The sequence below is a fragment of the Mytilus californianus genome, unplaced genomic scaffold (assembly GCF_021869535.1).
Source record: "Mytilus californianus isolate M0D057914Y unplaced genomic scaffold, xbMytCali1.0.p SCAF_11, whole genome shotgun sequence".
In the NCBI taxonomy this organism is placed as follows: Eukaryota; Metazoa; Mollusca; class Bivalvia; order Mytilida; family Mytilidae; genus Mytilus; species Mytilus californianus.
Genome location: NW_026262593.1, coordinates 7,904,601 through 7,928,275, shown reverse-complemented (window position 1 = coordinate 7,928,275; position 23,675 = coordinate 7,904,601). Strand labels below are relative to the sequence as shown.

The 23,675-nt window shown below is 31.7% G+C and overlaps 1 protein-coding gene and 1 long non-coding RNA gene across 2 annotated transcripts in view; both read left to right on the top strand.

The window, feature by feature from the left end:
* The window catches only part of LOC127719474 (sodium- and chloride-dependent glycine transporter 2-like), a 33,394-nt gene extending 10,260 nt beyond the window's left edge, over positions 1 to 23,134 (top strand). The window contains exons 2-15 of the mRNA XM_052225623.1: positions 5,427 to 5,622; positions 7,780 to 7,911; positions 9,037 to 9,164; positions 9,867 to 10,072; positions 11,267 to 11,402; positions 12,192 to 12,326; positions 12,759 to 12,862; positions 13,281 to 13,405; positions 13,764 to 13,876; positions 15,206 to 15,334; positions 16,302 to 16,401; positions 16,884 to 16,990; positions 18,090 to 18,260; positions 21,250 to 23,134. Of these exons, the coding sequence (XP_052081583.1) occupies positions 5,427 to 5,622; positions 7,780 to 7,911; positions 9,037 to 9,164; positions 9,867 to 10,072; positions 11,267 to 11,402; positions 12,192 to 12,326; positions 12,759 to 12,862; positions 13,281 to 13,405; positions 13,764 to 13,876; positions 15,206 to 15,334; positions 16,302 to 16,401; positions 16,884 to 16,990; positions 18,090 to 18,260; positions 21,250 to 21,384 (1,917 nt within the window). The 3' untranslated portion in view covers positions 21,385 to 23,134. The remainder of the gene's footprint in view (positions 1 to 5,426; positions 5,623 to 7,779; positions 7,912 to 9,036; positions 9,165 to 9,866; positions 10,073 to 11,266; positions 11,403 to 12,191; positions 12,327 to 12,758; positions 12,863 to 13,280; positions 13,406 to 13,763; positions 13,877 to 15,205; positions 15,335 to 16,301; positions 16,402 to 16,883; positions 16,991 to 18,089; positions 18,261 to 21,249) is intronic.
* LOC127719475 (uncharacterized) lies at positions 3,702 to 5,376 on the top strand. The gene is made up of 2 exons (XR_007990323.1): positions 3,702 to 4,027; positions 4,908 to 5,376. It is a non-coding gene; the product is annotated as an uncharacterized LOC127719475 (long non-coding RNA).
* Positions 23,135 to 23,675: the final 541 nt, after the last annotated feature.

Here is a 23,675-nt window from a genome sequence, read left to right as displayed (position 1 = left end):
TTGTAAGTGTATGGATCTTTATGAAATTGTACTGCAAGGTTCCATATCACAAAGGGAAAGCTGGGTTGGAGTTTGGGGGTAATTGCCTTAAACGTTTAGGAATTAGGGGCCAAAAAGGGACAAAAAAAACAAGCATTTTTCTAGTTTCCAGACAATAAGTTGTGTTCAAGTGAATGGATCTCTCTAAAATTGTACTGCAAGGTACCATACCACAAAGGGAAAGCTGGGATTGAGTGTGGGGGCGATGAATCATAAGGGGGTTCAAAAAATTTGGGGGGGGGATTTTTTTTTCCTTTTTTTTCTTTAAAATTTTCCATTTTAAATTGGTTATTTCTGATTTATATATAAAAGCAAATAATAATGATATGGTTTGAATAGCATACATGTGAACCTCCCGACAGGAGTACAATAATCCTGTTTTCAGGAGTCTCCTCCCGACCTCCGGTTGAAGAGGAAAATTATAATCCCGTGTATGAAATTTTTCATGAATGAAAAATTTCTGCCCAACATATCATCTCAGGCATCTGGTGTAACTCACATTACCTGAAGTTATATTTTACCTGTAAATCAATTAACATGCATAATTATATGGCTTCACTTGTCAGCTTGGGTGTCAAACATACTGGTAATCAATGATTTTTTACCTCAGGCTAACTGCCGTTGTGTAACAAAAACTGTGTATTTATTGGGTTACTTCCCTTGATTTATCCTGTTTTAAGTTACTTTCCTTTTAATAATGAAAATTTTTAAAAGAATATAAATAAAATATAAATTGAACAAATAATCATAAAAGGATGGTAAATAAATGATTTTAAATGTCTTAGGACAAATAAAAAAATAATAATTTGAAAATTATTTGAGGATTCTATACTTCCTTTCAAGGCTTAAATTGAAATTTATATAATAACTATGACCCTTGTTTAACAGTTAGAATGATTTTCTGAGTATGCAAACAAAAGCTATTTGCAGATAGTTAAACAAATGTTCTGGTTGCAATAAATGTTTTATAGAATATGAAGTAAAAAATTTAAAGAACATACTGAAAAAAAAAAATGTTAGATTGAACATGTAAAATATAAAGATGGAGAAACTTTATAAGTACAAGGGTACTATAAACATAATAAATTGGATGGAAAGTTGAAGAAAACACACTTTAAAAGACCATTTTTACAGCACACGGTTACATTTACGACAAAATTTATGTCGATTAAAAACCTCCTGATCTGAGTCCTAATCTCCTGACCAAAATTTCCCAATCTCCTGATCTGAGTTTCACAGTCCATCACATGTATGAATAGGTAAATTAAAAAATTATAAGTTCTTAGACCACTTTCATTCTGTGTCAGAAACCTATGCTGTGTCAAATATTTAATTACAATCCAAATTCAGTGCTGTATCAAGCTTGAATGTTGTGTCCATACTTGCCCCAACTGTTCAGGGTTTGACCTCTGCGGTCGTATCAAGCTGCGCCCCAGCGGAGCATTTTATTGGATTCTGTGATTTGGCAGTTTATTATGTAGTGTTTTGGGGACTTTGTTTTTCTTTGTGTAGCTTTAGGTTTTTTGCGATGGCGTTGTTGGTTTCTCTTTGATCAATTTATGAGGGTTTTTGTCGAGCCTGCGACTTTTGTCGCAGAAAGCTCAACATAGGGATAGTGATCCGGCGGCTACGGCGGCGGCGGCGTTAGCTAACTTCTTAAAAGCTTTATATTTAAGAAGCTAGAAGACCTGGATGCTTCATACCTTGTATATAGATGCCTTATGATATGAAGTTTCCGTCTATCATGTGTCCATTGTCCTTGACCTCATTTTCATGGTTCAGTGACTACTTGAAAAAAAAATTCAGATTTTTTGTAATGTTTATTTCTTTCTTATTATGAGTAATAGGATAACTAGATTTAGTATGTGTGTACATGTACCTTGTAAGGTCCTCATGTCCGTCAGACAATTTTCATTCGACCTCAACCTCATTTCATGGATCAGTGAACAAGGTTAAGTTTTCATGGTCAAGTCCATATATCAGATACTATAAGCAGTAGGTCTACTATATTTAGTATATGGTATGATTGTAAGGTGTACATGTCCAACTGGTAGGTGTCATCTGACCTTGACCTCATTTTCATGGTTCAGTGGTCAAAGTTATTTTTTTTAGTTTTGGTCTTTTTTTCTAATACTATATGCAATAGGTCAACTATATTTGGTGTATGGAAATATTTTATGATGTACATGTCAGTCTCGCAGGTTTTATTTGACCTTGACCTCATTTTCGCAGTTCATTTCTCACTGTTAAGTTTTTGTGTTTCGGTCTGTTTTTCTTCAACTATAAGCAATAGATCAACTATATTTGTTGTATGGAAGGATTGTAAGGTGTATATGTCTGTCTGGCAGGTATCATCTGACCTCGACCTCATTTTCATGGTTCATTGGTCAATGTTAAGTTTTCATGGTTAAGTTTGTTTCTTAGATACTATAAGCAATAGGTCAACTATATTTAATGCATACATTGATTGTAAGGTGTACATGTCTATCTGGCATGGTTCATCTGACCTTGACCTCATTTTCATGGTTCATTGGTCAATGTTAAGTTTTCTTGGTTAAGACTGTTTCTTAGAAACTATAAGCAATAGGTCAACTATGTTGGTTTATTGAATGATTATAAGGTGTACATGTTTTTCTCGTTTGGTTTATCTGACCTTGACCTCATTTTCTTGGATCATGTTAAGATTATTTGTTACTTGTAGTAAAGCTTTATATTTAGGACTATCAACATAAAATCAATAGTTAGGAAAGAAGGCGAGACATTTCAGCGTGTGCACTCTTGTTTTGTAAGGGGTGCGATTCAGGCTCTTAGGAGACTCTTGTTTGTTGGAATTGTCTGTTTTAAGTTTTAAGGGAAAAAGTGAAGTTACTATTAATCAGACCAACCACTTTTTTGTAGTTTAATTTTGTTGTATTTCCAGTTAAATATCTCCCCTGTTTTTGACCTATCATTATTAAAAAAACTTGAATTACTTTCAATGACAATGATGAAACATTATCTGTATTTTTATATGGATGGCTCATACTTTAATTACAGGATTATCTTCAATGGAAATACATTGGAAAGTTCAATATCTTTATATTAAACACTATATTTCTCCTAGAAAAAAATGTTTGGATAAATGAAAAAAAAAGATTTGCTACCCATTTATAGACAAACAAAAACATGCTTTTAATGTCAAAATCTGTTGTGGTAGGCATGAAAATTTAGGGTAGGTAAAGAGGGGAATAATGTAACTTTGATTTGACCTTGTCAGGTTTTGAACTAGAAATGCAACATATTTATTTTCTAAGACTTACAATGCCTAGATGCATGTGTAGGAGAAAGCACTAAGCATTCTGAATGGATGATATATTCATTTATGTGAACCCTGAACAGAGGGTATATTCATTTATGTTAACCCTCAATGGATGGTATATTCATTTATGTTAACCTGAATGGATGGTATATTCATTTATGTTAACCTGAATGGATGGTACATCTTGGTATTGAACTAGTTGTTAATATTTTTTCAAGACTTGGAAAATCTGATTTTTGTCAAGCCTGCAACTTTTGTCGCAGAAAGCTCGACATAGGGATAGTGATCCGGCGGCTACGGCGGCGGCGGCGGTGTTAGCTAACTTCTTGAAAGCTTTATATTTTAGAAGGTAGAGTATCTGGATGCTTCATACTTTGTATATGGATGCCTCATGTTACGAAGTTTCCGTCAGTCCAATGTCCTCGACCTCATTTTCATGGTTCAGTGACAACTTGAAAAAAAAGTTAAGATTTTTTGTAATGTTAAATTCTCTCTTATTATAAGTAATAGGATAACTATATTTAGTATGTGCGTACCTTGCAAGGTCCTCATGCCCGTCAGACAGTTTTCACTTGACCTCGACCTCATTTCATGGATCAGTGAACAAGGTTAAGTTTTGGTGGTCAAGTTCATATCTCAGATACTATAAGCAATAGGTCTAGTATATTCGGTGTATGGAATGATTGTAAGGTGTACATGTCAAGCTGGCAGGTGTCATCTGACCTTGACCTCATTTTCATGGTTCAGTGGTTATAGTTAAGTTTTTGTGTTTTGGTCTGTTTTTCTTATACTGTATGCAATAGGTCTACTATATTTGGTGTATGGAATGATTGTAAGGTGTACATGTCCAACTGGCAGGTGTCATCTGACCTTGACCTCATTTTCATGGTTCAGTGGTTATAGTTAAGTTTTTGTGTTTTGGTCTGTTTTTCTTATACTGTATGCAATAGGTCTACTATATTTGGTGTATGGAATGATTGTAAGGTGTACATGTCTAGCTGGCAGGTGTCATCTGACCTTGACCTCATTTCATGGAACAGTGAACAAGGTTAAGTTTTGGTGGTCAAGTCCATATCTCAGATACTATAAGCAATAGGTCTAGTATATTCGGTGTATGGAAGGACTGTAAGGTGTACATGTCCAACTGGCAGGTGTCATCTGACCTTTTCCTCATTTTCATGGTTCAGTGGTTATAGTTAAGTTTTTGTGTTTTGGTCTGTTTTTCTTATACTGTATGCAATAGGTCTACTATATTTGGTGTATGGAATGATTGTAAGGTGTACATGTCTAGCTGGCAGGTGCCATCTGACCTCGACCTCATTTCATGGATCAGTGAACAAGGTTTAGTTTTGGTAGTCAAGTCCATATCTCAGATACTATAAGCAATAGGTCTAGTATATTCGGTGTATGGAAGGACTGTAAGGTGTACATGTCAAACTGGCAGGTGTCATCTGACCTTGACCTCATTTTCATGGTTCAGTGGTTATAGTTAAGTTTTTGTGTTTTGGTCTGTTTTTCTTATACTGTATGCAATAGGTCTACTATATTTGGTGTATGGAATGATTGTAAGGTGTACATGTCTAGCTGGCAGGTGTCATCTGACCTTGACCTCATTTTCATGGTTCAGTGGTCAAAGCTAAGTTTTTGTGTTTTGGTCTTTTTTTCTAATACTATATGCAATAGTTCAACTATATTTGGTGTATGGAAATATTTTATGATCTATATGTCAGTCACATAGGTTTTATTTGACCTTGACATCATTTTCAAGGTTCATTGCTCAGTGTTAAGTTTTTGTGTTTTGGTCTGTTTTTCTTAAACTATAAGCAATAGGTCAATTATATTTGTTGTATGGAAGAATTGTTAGCTGTACATGCCTGCCTAGCATGGTTCATCTGACCTTGACCTCATTTTCATGGTTCATTGGTCAATGTTTAGTTTACTTGGTTAATGTTAAGTTTATGTGACAGTTGTAATAAAGCTTTATATTTAGGACTATCAACATAATATCAATGATTAGTAAATAAGGCGAGACATTTCAGTGTGTGCACTCTTGTTTTATTAATGCCATTTTCTACTTTTTCAATTGCAGATAGACACAAAAGACAGCTACAACATAAATGGCTTAAAAGAACAGAATGGAGATGTTGATGTAAAAGTTGATGAAGATACTGAAGATAGAGGACAATGGGGCTCCAAATGGGAGTTCATTCTGTCTTGTATTGGACTTTCTGTAGGATTGGGAAATGTATGGCGTTTCCCTTACCTGGCCTATGAAAACGGAGGAGGTATTACTGTCAATCATGTTTAATAGCTGTTGATGTGTACTTTGATTAAATGATGAATAGAACTATTCATGGGTGATTTAAATTAACATAGATAATATAGTTAATCGAAATATATCTGATCAAATATTTTTTACAATACAAGCTGATAATCTCTAGATGGTAAGATATGTCTCAATAGACCAATTTTAAGTACATTTTGACGAATCAATTATGCCATAAATTGACTCAAGGTCAATCTGTAAATAATCTCATTGAACAATCTACTCTTACTGAAAGGTAATATTATAGGCATTGTGACATCAAAAATAATTCATTATCTCATTTTAGGAAATATTTTAAAGAATAAATGTACTGGTATTACATCTTTCATTTGACTAAATTAAGCAAAAAAGTTGATTGGACTTTTTTTTTTCAAAAGACAAAATCATATTCCACCTAAATGTTTTTGAAAAAATCTTAATCCTTTTGCATCTTAACTAGGTGTATATATATTTGAACATTGAATAGTTATGACTCACTAACAAACCATGTATGAAAGAACTCTTTGGAAAGTTTTGTAAATTAAATGTAGACATCTTAATGTCATGTTTTTAAAGTACATGTGTTACCAATGTGAAAACTGATTGAAATTCAAACATGTATTGAAATTATATCATGTACCAATGTAAAGATTAATTTTAGTCTGAAACTTAGCATGATATTAAATGTATTTAACAAGAAAACAGTAAGAACATGTAGACTAGATACATGTATATGTAAATTAACACCTACACTGCAGGTTTTTATTGATTTTCTAGCTTGTAATAGGTACATAGACTTTCGTTTAGAATAAATTCATTCTGTCTGACATGAAAATTTTGAACATTCTGATTTTTTTTATTGCAAATCACCTTTGTTCATTAGCTCTTTTTTTTCCTTTTCTCAAAGCCAAAATAAATGGAAGAGAAGAGTAACTGTAAGGAACCTAAATGATAAAAGTGTAATTAGCTGCCAGATTCATGCTAACCAAATTGACTCAGACACTAAATTTTATTTATTATTGAAGTTCAGGTTCTATAGGAAACAATACTTGGAATCATTATAAAGTATCAACATTTCATGCATATTGTGGGATTGTATACCATTGACACAATGTCTAATTAGCCATCAACACAAGTCACATGACACCCAAAGATTGCTGGTGAGAATGTGACATAAATACAAATAGACAAAACGTATGCACTATTTTAGCTAGTTTTAGTTTTGGATTTTATATCAAAGATAAAATAGTATTGTAAATTGTTTAACCTTTATAAGAGTTATTTTTGGACGGCTGAATCCATCAACAAAATAAGTCTTCTTACTGGTAGCCAGAGTTTCAATATCTGAACATGTGTCTTTGTGTTTTTGTGCTTTGTATCAATCTGATGAGTTAAACCTGTTTTCATCTGATTTATTTTAGTTTGTTCTTATGTTAGCTGTGCTGTTGCACCACTGTCCCAGTTTAGGGGAGGGTTGGTGCGCCTGCAACCATGTTTAACCCCGCCACATTCTGTTTGTGTCTGCCCCAAGTCAGGATCCTGTAATCAGTGGTTGTCGATTGTTGCTGTATATCATATTTGTTTTTTCGTTTATTGTTTTGTACATAAATCAGGGTAATAGTTTTCTTGTTTGAATGGTTTGACAATTGCCATTTTGGGCCTTTCATAGCTTGCTATGAAATATAGTTTTGCTCATTGTTGAAGGCTGTACAGGGACCTTATATTTGCTAACCTTCAACCTCATTTGGTCTCTGCATCAAACTTTTGTCTTGCATCAAATTATTGTCTTGCAAGACAACAATGTATCAGCAAAGTTTTTGAGCTTATTTTGACAAATTAGAAAAACTGACTGCTAATAGTGAATAGGGAGTTGTAAGGGGGAGGGTTATGATAAGCAGAAATGGTCAAGAACATATTCTTTAGTTAGATGTTAGTATGTTAGTTAGTTAATATGTTAGTTACTTGCTGAGGGTCAAGTTTAGCCCAGGAATGTCTCCACTAATGAAACTGATAGCCATGGAATCGAATAAACCTGAATCAAGTTCTCATTTTTTTTCAGTCCGATTAACCAACAAACAAACATATTATTCAAATAGTTGAGAATTTTATGATTGACATATTTTTTTCTTGATTTCAGCTGCCTTCCTGATTGCTTATTTGGTCCTACAGTTCCTGATAGGAAAACCAATGTACTTCATGGAGTTAGTTATGGGTCAGTATTCTGGTTTAGGACCAACAGGTGTTTGGAGGATGAACCCAAGTGCTAAAGGTAAGAAATAGTGTTTTTGTAGTAGTATTTGTTAGTTGATATTTCAGGTTTTGAAGAAAATCATTCATGGTTTATTATTTGTTTAATTTATAATTAGCGTTTCAATCATTCAAGTTTAAGGTGGAGTGTGGGGAGACACTTTTCAGAAACCCAAGCACTAACAAAACCAAATTTTCAAAATTCTACATAATTCGTAAAGATTTTTTGGATAAAAACAAAGCAACTATCGACAAGTTATTTATTTGAAGTGTTTCCTCATAATCCCCTAGAAACAGATTGTGTTTAGTGTGCTAATAACATGAAGGAATATATTAATTTTATTTGATAAACTTTATTGTTTTAATTGATCATGAAATCCTGCAACACTGTCACCCCACAAATGAATATACCTTATCAGTATGATCATAGTTTAGTTGAAGACCAAATATACACATTTTTAAGAATAATATCATCTTACTTTTAGGCAACAATCAAAATATTTAATAATACCCTAAATGAGCTGATTGAACTTGTGATGTACAGATTACAGGAGTTCTGTACATGTAAACCAATTAATTTTATCACACAATTTATTTTCAAGACTTTTAGCGTGTAGAAAAATAATGCAAACATAAATCATCGTGAATATGTAAAACTGGATCTTTTCTTATTTAACTACATGTACATCAAGTAAATTTGAAAATTGCGAAATGGACTATAAATCGCTAAACTCACAATTAAGTATGGGCAAAAATAAGTTGGTTTACAGTATGTGATGTTTGTAGGAAATACAAATAATTTGTAATCCAACTACTAAAACCCTTTCATTGTGGGTTTCGGCAACCTGGAATGATTTTTTCTTCTTGATCCTTGCCTTATGATATACACTTATATTATTGATCGACACCTGGTGGCTAGAGAAGTAGGCTTGTAATATTTTAGTACATATAAAATACCTTAGATGTTTTGTATTTCTAAATGTAAGAAAACTATTGGTGAAGAATTTTATGCAGATTTAATGTCTTGTAAATGGTGTTTTGTACAATGATTTATTACGTAATACAAAATTTTTTCAATTTCTTCATGTAATAAAATAATTTGTTTCATATTAAATATAAATGTCACGCAAATGTATTAACTTTACAGGTATTGGTATATCTATGGCTCTAATATCCTTAGTAGTCGCAATCTACTATAACGTGATCATGGCCTATACACTGATCTATTTCTTCTCCTCCATGCAGAAAACTTTACCATGGACTGTTTGTGAAGATGTAAGTACAGTTATGACATTGAACCATTTGAAAATGAACATTAAAAAATTTCTTGAGAGAACCGTTATACAAAAAATGGACCAGTTTCCACTGAATTAATATTTCTAGATAGTTGGAGGTGTTTAAAGTCAGGTTAAACACCCATAACTAAAGTAAAGTAATAAAATATTTTCTCAAACTCACCATGTTCACAGTGACAGCCTTCAAATGTGCACTATGAGTCTTGTGCAACATTATGACCCATATCGAACGCAAGACCAAATTATTAATGCCTGAAGATGACTAAGAACTGCCTGGATTGTGAACCAGTGTTTCATCAGTTAAGTACTGATATAAAAATAAGTAGATGTGGAATTATTGCCAATGAAACAACTATCCACCATATAAATGAATATAATGTGGATATAAGCAATTATAGGTCACCCTATGGCCTTAAAAAATGAGAAAAATACTGTATTGTCAGCTATAAAAGGCCCTCAATGAAACACATTAAGCAATGAATCTAGAAAACTAACTTAGGGTTTATCACTATTTATTCATAGACATTGGTGTATTCTCCTTCTGGATTTCATGTAATATTTTCATATAACACTCGATGTTAAACACTAATCATCATCATCATCGTCACAATTCTTTTAATATTTATAACCATTTTTGTGACAAGACCTAGATGTAGTAAACCCATCAATGTTTGTGTTGTAGGCATGGTTACCATTAGGATGTGTGGAGCAGTCGACACAGAAATTAGACTATTGTTCTATGAACATCACACAATTATTGAGTGATAACATGCCCTGTAGATGTTATTTGAACGAGACAGATACTTTATTGTCCAGCCAGGGATTTAACTGTTCCAATGTAACATACCAAGGAGATACTCCAGTACCTGTAGCACAGCTGTATTTTGAGTAGGTCATAGTATTCAAGGTCATAATGGAAGAAAGTCCTTCAAGTTTATAATTTTAACAGTAACTAAGCAGTCTGAATAGGCTGTTTAAAAAAAAACGAAATCAACAGTTTACCAAATACAGGTTAAAAAATTGACAAAATTATTGCAGTCATAATGTTATGACGTCGTCGTCGTTGTCATAGTCCTAAGACATTTGGTTTCCAGACAATAACTTGAGTATTAGTGTATGGATCTCTAGAAATTGTACCACAAGGTTCCATACCACAAAAGGAAGGTTGGGATTGATTTTGGGGATTATTGTCCTAACTGTTAAAAATAAGGGGCCAGAAAGGGGCATAAAACAAGCATTTTTCTTGTTTCAGGACAATAACCTTTTATAAGTGTATGGATCTCTATGAAATTGTACCACAAGGTTCCAGACCTCAAAAGGAAGGTTGGGATTGATTTTGGGGGTTATGGTTCAAACTGTTTAGGAATTAGGGCCAAAAAACCAAGATTTTTTCCGGTCAATAACTGGAGTATAAGTCTATGGATCTCTATGAAATTGTAACACAAGGTTCCATACCAAAAACAAAGGTTGGGATTGATTTTATGGGTAATGGCCCTAACCGTTTGGAGAAAAAGGGGCCAAAAACAATACTTTTCTTATACTTTGTATAAATTTCTTATTTCTTGACCAATTTCAATGAGGCTTAATTCAAAGTCTTGAATTCTAAGCTGAATCTTAACTGAGTATTTTGATTTTAGATTTTGGGCCCCTTTTTAAATTGGTCCACATTGAGGTCCTAAGGATCCAAAATTAAACTCTGATTTCATCAAAATTTGAATTATTGGGGTTCTTAATATGCTGAATCTTAGTGTAGATTTTTAATTTTGGCCCCTTTTAAAATTGGTGCACATTAAAATCCAAAGGGTCCAAAATTAAACTTTCAACAAAAATTGAATTCTTGGGGTTCTTTGATATGCTGAATCTGAACATGTATTTAGATTTTTTATTTTGGACCCGATTTCAAAGCTGCACTCTGTGAATCATTTTATTGTAATTGAATAACAGTTGTCTTTTGTACCACTACGACAATTCAAATCGTTTTGATATAAAACAGTAAGTTATCTAAGATTAATTACCCCCCCCCCCCCCCCCCTTTATAAAAAAAGATATGGATGGATTTATTTTGAACAATTTCTTTTTCAGTAAAACAGTAATAAACAAGGCTGATGATTTCTACCCAGATACAGGAAATCCACAATGGAAGCTTGCACTCTGTCTGCTATTATCATGGATTGTTGTTGTTCTCTGTTTAGTAAGGGGAATTAAGTCATCAGGAAAAGTAAGTTTAATAGTCTATAATGTATGAAATATTATGTGTGTAAGACAATACATCCAATTTGATAGTGCACCTTGGAGATGGAGGGGTGGGTGATCTCATTAATATTTGTTTAACCATTGTTAGCCTTACAAATTTATACATTATACATTTTGAAATGAATGGATATGTTGATCAGCAGAAACATTTGCTCATTCCTAAGCTAACAAGATTTATTTTGTTTTATTAATTCTTTAACTTTGTAATTGCCAGACAAACTTTCTAAGATTTTACTTTACCAACACCAATTAAGCCATTTTTCCATGATGACCATGAATACTGACAACATTGCCATTGAAAGTAACATTTGGAGATAAAACTTATTGGGTTTCTGTAAGAAGCACTCAACCTGGATGTTCTAACCCCAAATTTTCAAAGTAAAGAGTAAAGCATGACACCATCTGTTTTATATTTTTTTAGTTTCAAATATTTAGATATCGGTCCATTTAACAAATATTTAATTTTTAAAAAAAGTGAATCACAGGAATAATGCCTGCAGTTCATGGGAGTTATCTTCCTTTGTCTTCTTCAGATACATGAAACTAATAAATGTTATTTTCATTTATAGAATTTTCATAATGCATTCCATACAGGGGAATTTACATTTCCGATAAACAATTTTTAAAGAAGAAATTATAGGTAGCTTTTGATGTAACGTTGCATTTTCAACAAAATATCAAATTATTTGTAGGCTTTAAACCCAGAAATCTTATTTTTAGCTGGACTGGTACTTATTACTTTTTATCCTTTCAGGTAGTATATTTCACTGCCACTTTCCCGTACGTTATATTGTTGATTTTGTTGATAAGAGGAGCCACACTAGATGGAGCTATTGATGGAGTAAAATATTTTTTGATACCAGAATGGTCCAAACTAGCAGATCTTAAGGTATATATGGGCCATGATTGTAAAATATACAAAAAGAAAAAAAAAGATTGTTTCATTGACATTTGTACTGAATTTTGTTTTAATTCATTTCCCTGTAGTGGTAAATTAATTATAGTGGTCTCATGGTAGCATGGGTACCTAAAATGTGACAAATCCTATATTTAATCTGTAACTCTTCAAAAGTCATTTGTAAATCCTTTTAAATTGAAATTCATTTCTATACTGGGGGCAGTTTACATTTCAGCTTGGAGGGGAAACTGCAAAGAGGTTGACATGGCAGTCTAGTACAAAGCAAAAACATGTTTTTAGGACCTTCCATCGCTTTAAAATCATTGAAAATGAGAATGTGAAAAATTTTACTTTAATTTGAAATTCACATGTTTTTTTCCCTCAAAATTCTGTATTAAGACATCTATGGTTTACTTATTATAGGTATGGGTTGCTGCAGCAGGACAGATGTTTTTCTCTCTCAGTGTATCGTTTGGTGGAATTATAATGTTCGGAAGTTACAACAAATTTAGTAACAATGTATATGGGTAAGATTTGTTTTCCTTGACAGTAATCATTACAGCGTGTTTATTTTCTGTAGATAGAGAAATTAATGCATGCATTTATTATTGCGAATCCTTATAACCACTGAAAAAATCCGAAATGTGATTTATAGTTTTTAAGTTTTATTGCTGTATTATTTTTAAGCACTGGATTTCAATGAACATTTCAGAAAATCTCAAGTTGCTAATGGCATTTAAGTTTAAACAGTATTATCAATGAAAAATTATAACAATGAAGTAGTACAATTTTACATAAAATTAAGATATGGGATTCGGAAACAAGATTGGAAAAAATCTATATAAATGGCCAGAGTATGATTGAAGATTATGCATTTGTCTGCTCTGTTCACATTTGTTGCTAGTTTTATCTGCAGTACCTTTAAACACTGGTTTGTATTTATAGTGATGCCTTGTTAATTGCTGTGATGGATCTAGTTACCAGTATAATAGCAGGTTTTGTCATCTTTACAACATTTGGAGGATTAGCTAAGAAAACAGGACTTCAAGTCTCAGAAGTTGCCAGGGGAGGTAAGCAAAGATTTTTACTTTTTTAATCTCTTTTAAAGAGAGTACTTTTATAGTGTTACTTTTCAAAACATTGTAGAGCTATTGAAATGGATTTAGATAAAGAATGTGATTTTCATAATATACTTTGATTTTTTTTGTAACAAAATCTGCATGGTCTCTATTTGTGAAGCTATTTCAAAATTTAAATTTGATATTTTTCTTTGATTTATAATATTTTTTTATTATAATAATAATAACAATACTATACTAATAAAAAAACCTTAAATTATTATTAAAGATTCTTGACAGATTCGTAACTTGCAAACAAAAATCCTTTATTCCAAAATACAATTCATCAATTATATTTTTTCTGTTACAGGTTATGGATTAGCCTTTGTAGCCTACCCTGAGGCATTGTCTAACCTACCTCTACCTCAGTTATGGTCAGTTTTGTTTTTCTTCATGTTGTTTACACTTGGACTTGACAGTGAGGTAAGATAGTTAGTTGTACATTTGGTAATAGAAATAGGATTATCTCCCTTTCAAACCAATTACTTGGTTAGTGGTAACCTATACTATAGCAGCTCTTAACTGATAGTTCTTGCAAAGGACCAGTGATCAGTTTCACAAAAATTCTTATGACTAAATTTGATCGTAAGTATACTGAGTTGGTAATGACTTGCGATGAACTTTAGTCGTAAGATTTTTTGTGAAACTGGTCACAGGAGTATTAAGTGTCCATTTTGAGTTCAGATATTTCTAAAATTTAAATGGACATTAAAAGTGACCATGAAAAATCATTAAAAACAATTTATTTTTATAGTTTTCATGATGACAAATGTGAATTACCCGGTATAGAAATTCATTTTAGGAAATTATCAAAACTATACAAAAGTATTATTTTACACCAATTTTGTTTAAAAAGTTACTTTTTGCATATGAAAATTGAATTATATATTTTTGAGATTATAATGGAAATTGGTGTACTTCTTCAGTTATTGTCTAAAAGATTTTGTTGTCCTACTGAATTTAAAGGCAGGTCTTTCTGAAAACACAACTATTAAATAAACTCCACTTGCCATAGATTGATTTTAATCATTTCTGTTACCACGGAAATGGAAATGTGAATCTGTAGCATATTTTCAGAAAACTGGCTCTTCTGATGTCATGGTGTTTGAGCTTCTTTTTCTTTGAATTTTTTTTGTAAAATTTTGCCTTGAGCAAAGCTTATTAGTATTTTTAACTAGAAATAACTTCTGGATTGTATAATGAGGGGCCTGATGGGGGGGGGGGGGGGTCTCATCACGATTCACGAGTTGATTTTTTTGTCAATCACGATTCACAGAAAATAAATTTCCATGATCACGGATCACGAAAATATAAAAAAAAAAAATCTGTAGAAAAACGGATCACGATAGCGAAAATGCGCCAATCACGAAGAACGAAAATAACCCATCAGGCCCCTCTATAATGGATGATGATTTTGTATCTTTATACTCTTAAATAAATTCTCTTCAACGTAATGTGCTGCTGGAATGAAATTAAAAAAAGAATTTTGGATAGTTGAATAAAATTATTTTCAAATGTGTGCAATGATTATAATATTGTGGATTCATTTATCTTTATGGATTGATGAATAATCATATTGTTGTGGATTATTCCTATGCAAACCTTTAGGAAACTTGTATTTTGTTGAACACTGGAACCAAAGTATTGTAAAAATCTAGTTTAGATCAGTATGAAACAGAATCAACCTTTTATGCTTTTGTATTTAGTAATTGGATATACATATATGTAGTGTCATTTTTTTTTATTTTTCAGTTTGCTTTATTGGAGACAGTTTTGACATGTGTACAGGATGAGTTCCCAAAACTAAGAAAATATAAAAGTCACATGTGTATTGGTTTGGGAGTGATATGTTTCTTTATGGCTTTACCATGTGTTACACCAGTAAGTATAAATGTCACATATGTATTGTTTTGGTGGTGTGTTTCTTCTTTGCTTTACCATGTGTTACACCAGTAAGTATAAAAGTCACATATGTATTGTATTGGTGGTGTGTTTCTTCTTTGCTTTACCATGTGTTACACCAGTAAGTATAAAAGTCATATGTGTATTGGTTTGGGAGTGTGTTTCTTCTTGGCTTTGACATGTGTACCACCAGTTTATATTAAAAGTCACATATGTCTTGTTTTGTTGTTGTTTTTCTTCTTGGCTTTGCCATTTGTTACACAAGTAAATATAAAAATTACGTGCTTGCTTATTCTTGATTTCATTGAAACTGATACTAGATATATCTCTGACAAGATATATATTGAAGATTATTTAAAAAAAACAACAATGGTCTTGATGTAAGGGAAATAACTCCAGTACTTGTTAAAATTTTTAATAATATACAAAAGTTTTATTCTTTACAAACTATTTAACAAGACAATTATGAATAAAAGAAATGTAATGAAGATTTGAATAAGTTGTGAACCTATGAAATGGTTTAGAAGGTCAATATGAGATGTCAAGGGTTTTTCCCGAAGAGTAGAGGAGTACAAAATGTTTCTTGGTTTAATTTAAAAAGATGCAGAGGACACCAATGTGATCATCACTATTAAATTTTTATATGAACACAAAAAAGTATAGAGTGCATAGTATAAAAAATTGTTCAATAAGGTATAGAATTTAGAAAAAATATAAAATGATATTCAATATTTTTATAAATTTAATAATGTATTGCATTATTTGTGCAGAGTGTTTTTAGATTAGATATTTAGTTTAGGTATGTGAAAATCCAAACCAAATTGGCTTGAAGAAATCTCTAATGAAAGTAGTTTATGAAGACCAATTTTCATATGAATTATGAATTAATTTTAAGTTGTTTGCACACACTGAACTTGTTTGTAAAAAGTGTTTTACTTTCTTACAGACAGGAGATTATATAGTAGGATTGATGGACAGTTATGGCGCTGATTTCTCTGTATTATGTGTAGCTACTTGTGAATGTGTAGCCGTACTATGGGTTTATGGTAAGTTAATCTTATATTCTTTAAACAAGAGATTAGAAAGGGTTTAAATGAAGGATTATGTCTTCTTTTTTTATGAAACACATATGAAAGAACCTTTAAATCGATAAAAATATTAATGGCCAATTAAATTTGACATAATTTGAACTTTTTTACAATGTTGAGATTTATTTTTAATGAAGCTACTTTAATACAGATTTTGTGATATCTGGTCGAAGTAGGAATGTTTAGGCCATGGTCCAGTCTGGAGAATGCAATACTAATTACATGAAGTAGTGTGACAACACACTTGGTGTGTCCAAAGTTATCCTGATGTTACTCTTAATTCTTCCCTACCTTATATAGCCCATTGTTTTAAAATTTCAGCCAGAGTTACCTGCCCTTTATCCTAATATACCAACTTTTCATCAGATTCTTGTCATTGTTATTCATACCAATTATGTTTTATCTATAATTATTTAAAATCTTTTAACTTTTTTTTACAGGAGTGACAAGATTTATACATGATATTGAATTTATGTTGGGTAAAACACCAAGGCCAACAACATATTGGTTGTTTTGTTGGGTGTTAGCTTCACCACTACTTATTGGGGTAAGATAATACTTAACGAGTCATTTTCAAATCAATATATGAACAACTAGATCTTAATAGACACTATACTGTGGATTCATTATTATTCGTGGGATACCAATTTTCGTGGATTTTGTCGGTACAGATAAACCGTGAATTTAAAGGTTCAACGAATTACACATTTTCTATAAGGTTGTATGCAGACTTTGGCAAAACCACGAAATCAAATATCCACGGAAATACCAGTTTTTCTCAATCCACGAAAATTAGTACCCACGAAAATAAATGAATGCACAGTATCAGGAAATTTGTGCATGTGTATTATAAATTTCGCTGCCTGAAGTCTGCATTTTCTATAAAATATACTCTTCACAACATAAAATTGTCCATTTTTAAAATGCACTGTAGAAAGCTGAAAAAAGGAAACACAGTGACTGAGTGAACAGTGGAGATTTAACTGCACCTTCTAAGGCCCATATTGTATACAAACTAATGCAAAATTCTCCCTTTTAGACTGTTATACATAAAAGGTGAATGAATCGCCCAAAGTACTGTCCAGTACAAAATAGCACATAAAATTTTTTACCAAAAGTACTGTCTAGCACTGAAAACCACATGAAAAGGAATCACTGAAATAACTGTCCAGCACAAAATACCACATCAAAAGAAATCACTGAAAGTACTGTCCAGTAAAAAATACCACATCAACCAATAAACCCCGACTCCCAAAAATTATTGTGATTTTTGAAGAATGGACAAAAATGCAAGATTATTTTTTGCAATATCAGGAAAATATGCATACAGATATATGTATCAGATATCAGAATGTGACTTCTTATTATTACGTTATCACGAAGTCGCATTATTCGCATTAATAAAATCCCTCAATAATTTCTGAATTTACAGTAATGTAAAATAATCTTTTCACACATCATTCTATATTTCATGCACAACTTCTTTATACTGCTAAAACTGAATTCTATATATAAACAGATATTTTGACAATTAACATTATAAAAGTTGCATGGTCTGTTTGTATACTATAAGATTGACAATGTACCTAAAATAAAGTAATATTTTAACCATAGTTTATGTATCATGTTGACTTTATTTATTACAGGGTCTGTTTTGTTACCGTCTTATTGAGTATGTACCACCTAAAGTAAAAGATGGAGTATTTTACCCAGAATTTGCTCAGATTATTGGATGGATAGTGACTGCCATAGTGTTGTGTCCTATACCTTTGTATTTTGTTTATAAATTCATCATAACTCCTGGCAAAGTCACCGATGTGAGTATACAGTCAACTATATGACATTGTTGTTTTTTGTAGGTGTTGCTTTTTAATTCTAAAATTGCTCTCTTTTACAAAGCCATTTTCTTATTCCAACAAAACATTGGGTACACATGCTTTAAGTTACAATTGAATTTTACAAAAATCGTCTCCTGAAACACGGTAATGGCAGATGCCAAAATAAGGGCTTTGAACATAGTATCTTTTGTTGGAAAATTCACTCATCCTGAACATGCATGAAATATTTGCCACTGGATGTTAAGCAACCAACAATCAATGAAAAATTCACACTTTTTAATGAAATGGTAGGGTAAACCATTTTAATAACAAAATGTACTCGATGCAAACAATATAATTGGATGGATAGTGACTGCCATAGTGCTATACATTTGTATTTGTTTACAATATAATTGTACACCTATACAAAAATGAAAATATTATCCGAGTAGATAGAATATCCAATAATCCACATGGCACTCAAATTCTTATACTGTGGATTCATTAAATTTAGTGGGTACCAATTTTCATGGATTGAGGAAAGATTGTGCTTCTTTGATACATAACGGTAATTTGAGGTTTTAACAAGGTTTACACAAAGGCATATGTAGGGAATTAGTACTTTGTTGAACACATGAATTTTTTGTTATCTATCTATATACAAACACCTTGAAAGTTAGTACTCTACAAGTAAAATGAATCCATAGGTTGTATAAATTTCTGATAATTATTGTAGTTTACATTGTTCTTAGTACACCAAATGTGAACTTTCTCACTGTTTATCACTATACTGTAGTTTAAATTGTTCTTAGTACACCAAATGTCAACTTTCCCACTGATAATCACTACTGTAGTTTACATGGTTCTTAGTACACCAAATGTCAAACTTTCCCACTGATAATCACTACTGTAGTTTACACGGTTCTTAGTACACCAAATGTCAACTTTCCCACTGATAATGACTACTGTAGTTTACACGGTTCTTAGTACACCAAATGTCAACTTTCTCACTGATAATCACTACTGTAGTTTACATTGTTCTTAGTACACCAAATGTCAACTTTCCCACTGATAATCACTACTGTAGTTTACATGGTTCTTAGTACACCAAATGTCAAACTTTCCCACTGATAATCACTACTGTAGTTTACACGGTTCTTAGTACACCAAATGTCAACTTTCCCACTGATAATGACTACTGTAGTTTACACGGTTCTTAGTACACCAAATGTCAACTTTCTCACTGATAATCACTACTGTAGTTTACATTGTTCTTAGTACACCAAATGTCAACTTTTCCACTGATACTCACTACTGTAGTTTACATGGTTCTTAGTACACCAAATGTCAACTTTTCCACTGATAATCACTACTGTAGTTTACATGGTTCTTAGTACACCAAATGTCAACTTTTCCACTGATAATCACTACTGTAGTTTACATGGTTCTTAGTACACCAAATGTCAACTTTTCCACTGATAATCACTACTGTAGTTTACATGGTTCTTAGTACACCAAATGTCAACTTTTCCACTGATAATCACTACTGTAGTTTACATGGTTCTTAGTACACCAAATGTCAACTTTTCCACTGATACTCACTACTGTAGTTAACATGGTTCTTAGTACACCAAATGTCAACTTTTCCACTGATAATCACTACTGTAGTTTACATTGTTCTTAGTACACCAAATGTCAACTTTCTCACTGATAATCATTACTGTAGTTTACATGGTTCTTAGTACACCAAATGTCAACTTTTCCACTGATAATCACTACTGTAGTTTACATGGTTCTTAGTACACCAAATGTCAACTTTCTCACTGATAATCACTACTGTAGTTTACATGGTTCTTAGTACACCAAATGTCAACTTTTCCACTGATAATCACTACTGTAGTTTACATGGTTCTTAGTACACCAAATGTCAACTTTCTCACTGATAATCACTACTGTAGTTTACATTGTTCTTAGTACACCAAATGTCAACTTTCTCACTGATACTCACTACTGTAGTTAACATTGTTCTTAGTACACCAAATGTCAACTTTCTCACTGATAATCACTACTGTAGTTTACATGGTTCTTAGTACACCAAATGTCAACTTTCTCACGGATAATCATTGTAGTTTACATTGTTCTTAGTACACCAAATGTCAACTTTCTCACTGATAATCACTACTGTAGTTTACATTGTTCTTAGTACACCAAATGTCAACTTTCTCACTGATAATCACTACTGTAGTTAACATTGTTCTTAGTACACCAAATGTCAACTTTCTCACTGATAATCACTACTGTAGTTTACATTGTTCTTAGTACACCAAATGTTGAGGGGGGTAGGACCTTTATCGGGACTCCAGGATTGGGTGTTTTTAAGCTCGGGATTTCGGGATTGATCCTTTCGGGGATCCAGGAATTCTTTTTTCGAAATTTCGGGATGTCGGGATTTAAATTTTTCTAAATTTGGGACCTCTGGATTCCATGTTTTTAAGCCCGGGATTTCGTGATCAGGACCCCTCCTACCCTCCCCTCATTGTTCTTAGTACACAAAATGTCAACTTTCCCACTGATAATCACTACTGTAGTTTACATGGTTCTTAGTACACCAAATGTCAACTTTCTCACTGATAATCACTACTGTAGTTTACATGGTTCTTAGTACACCAAATGTCAATTTTCCCACTGATAATCACTACTGTAGTTTACATTGTTCTTAGTACACAAAATGTCAACTTTCTCACTGATAATCACTACTGTAGTTTACATGGTTCTTAGTACACCAAATGTCAATTTTCCCACTGATAATCACTACTGTAGTTTACATGGTCTTAGTACACCAAATGTCAACTTTCTCACTGATAATCACTACTGTAGTTTACATGGTCTTAGTACACCAAATGTCAACTTTCTCACTGTTTATCACTACTGTAGTTTAAATTGTTCTTATTACACCAAATGTCAACTTTTCCACATTTTATATTTACAGAGACTTAAAACATTAACTACACCAACTGCTGATTGGGGACCCAATACCAAGACAAAATTAATCAATGCTGACTCACAGTTAACAGACATTGGAAAAGCAGCCTATGCTTATGACAACCCTGCTTCACGATTATAAATAAAACTATAGCAACATTAGATTTAATGACAAAGATATCATATATAAGTAATTGTTCTTCTTTGAAGTATATTTCAAAATGAATTTATCAGACTTAGTTTCAGGGTACTAGAATAACACAGAAATGCAGAGCTATTTTTAACTTTTACTCAGAGGAGAATTTTGTGAATGAAACCCATCACAGATATATTGTAAATATGTCTAATCTACTTCGACTTTTTTCAGTATTTTAAATAGATTCCAACATAATTTTAGTGCTGAATGTACATATTTTTATATTTTTTACTTTTTAAATACAAGATTTATAGAATGCTTTACAAGTGAATTTAAAATTATAAGTTCAAAAAATTACATTTCTTTTATTCTATATGACATTATTTTTTATCTTAAAACCTTCATTTTTTAAAAGTGATGAATTGAAATTTTTTATGATTTTTAATTTGTTTTTGGTATAAGATGAACATACCTGATAAAATAAGAAATGATTAGTCAGAAGTGATATGAAGTTAAATATCAAAAGACATACCTTCTGAAAGCAGATTCCATTATAAAGTAAAATAACAATTTTGCTAGTATTTCAAATGTTGCATACAAAAGATATATTTCAAATGTTGCATACAAAAGATACATTTCAAATGTCGCATACAAAAGATACATTTTATATGTCGCATACAAAAAATACCTCATTTGTGTTATAAGAACCAATTTATATCTTTGTGATGTTAATTGTAATTAAGATTTTGTCTTCTTTTGAATGAACTATGTTTTCAATGTTAAATTTACATATCATATACTTTAGTTGCACATATAAGTTAGTCAAGATTGACCTTAATTGAGAAATTTATGATATACAAAAGTCCTAGATTTAAATTTTGAAGGCAACAAACAAAATTTTCTTTTTGATTTATTATAATAAGTTAAATTTGGATTTATGTAAACAGGTCCCTTGGGTTTAATTTTTGTTCTTTTGAGTGAATTATCCAAAAAGTATATTTTTTACAACAAAAAAAAAAGAATTTACACAACAAGGGTTATGAGTACTTAATAATTATGTCTGCATGAGTTTGATATAAAGATGTTCACACTTTCATGACATTCCTTTAATTTATGACCTTTTTATATGTATATAATTTCCTTTCTACAATTTTATAGTTGTTAAACACATCAAACCAGATTTTTTTTACAAGTTATATATATATATACATTTGTACATATCATGTATATCATATCATAATGAGGAACGAACTATGTTTTACTGATTAATACATTGTAGGTCTGTATCTGTCTAGTATTATTATATAGATTGGGCAAGGATCTGTGTGGTCATTTTCTTGTATCCGTGTTTCCAAATATTACATGAACTATTTAAAGTTGTTTGGATCAAGACTAAAATTCATATTAACCTAAATATTTAATTCATAATTGCTTGGAATGACTTACAATTCAGTGGTGTTGCAAAATCAAATTTTACTGAAAAGATATCTTTCCATAGTAATTACATTGAAAATGTGACAAGAAATTTTAACAGATGTAACAAATCAGAATTTGAGTGATATAAAAGTGATTATATTTTATTCTCGAGATAGAAATTGTTGTATTTTTAAACAAAAATATTTTTAAGAAAATTTCAGTATTTTTATAATCATTGACATGTGATTTGTTGATGAAATTTTATTGTTATTGATATTGTTGAAATCCATGAATCGATTGTTTGTACAGTTCTCATTCAAAATAAATAGATACAAACATTTATTGTTTTTTGTTTTGAGTTTGCTGTTTCATAGACATATACACCCTTCAACTCTGTTTAATACAAACTGGACGTTATTTTTATCCTTCATCAGTTTTTGTATCACCTGCAACAAATTTGGAAGAATGCAAGACATACAGATGCTTTATGGTCTGAAGATTCCATCTGGCAGTTAGTTGTGATTTACATCATTTTCATATTTGGCATATAGAATTATTGCAAGGTATAAATCAGACATGATTGTTACCTCACCTGGTTAAAGGGCTGTGTCTTTATACATAGAATGTCTATTATGAAGTTTGTGATTTTTGTCTAGACTCATCAACCAACATGGCCACTGAGGCTAAAAATAGAACAGCGTTCAAACAGCAGTTTTAGGCAAATATCTCAAACTACTGTGGATTCATTTATTTTCGTGGGTATCAATTTTCGTGGATTGAGGAAAACTTGCATTTTCGTGGATATTTGATTTCGTGGTTTTGCCGATCTCTGCATACAAAGCCTAAAGAAAATTTGTAATTCGTTGAACATTTGAATTCGT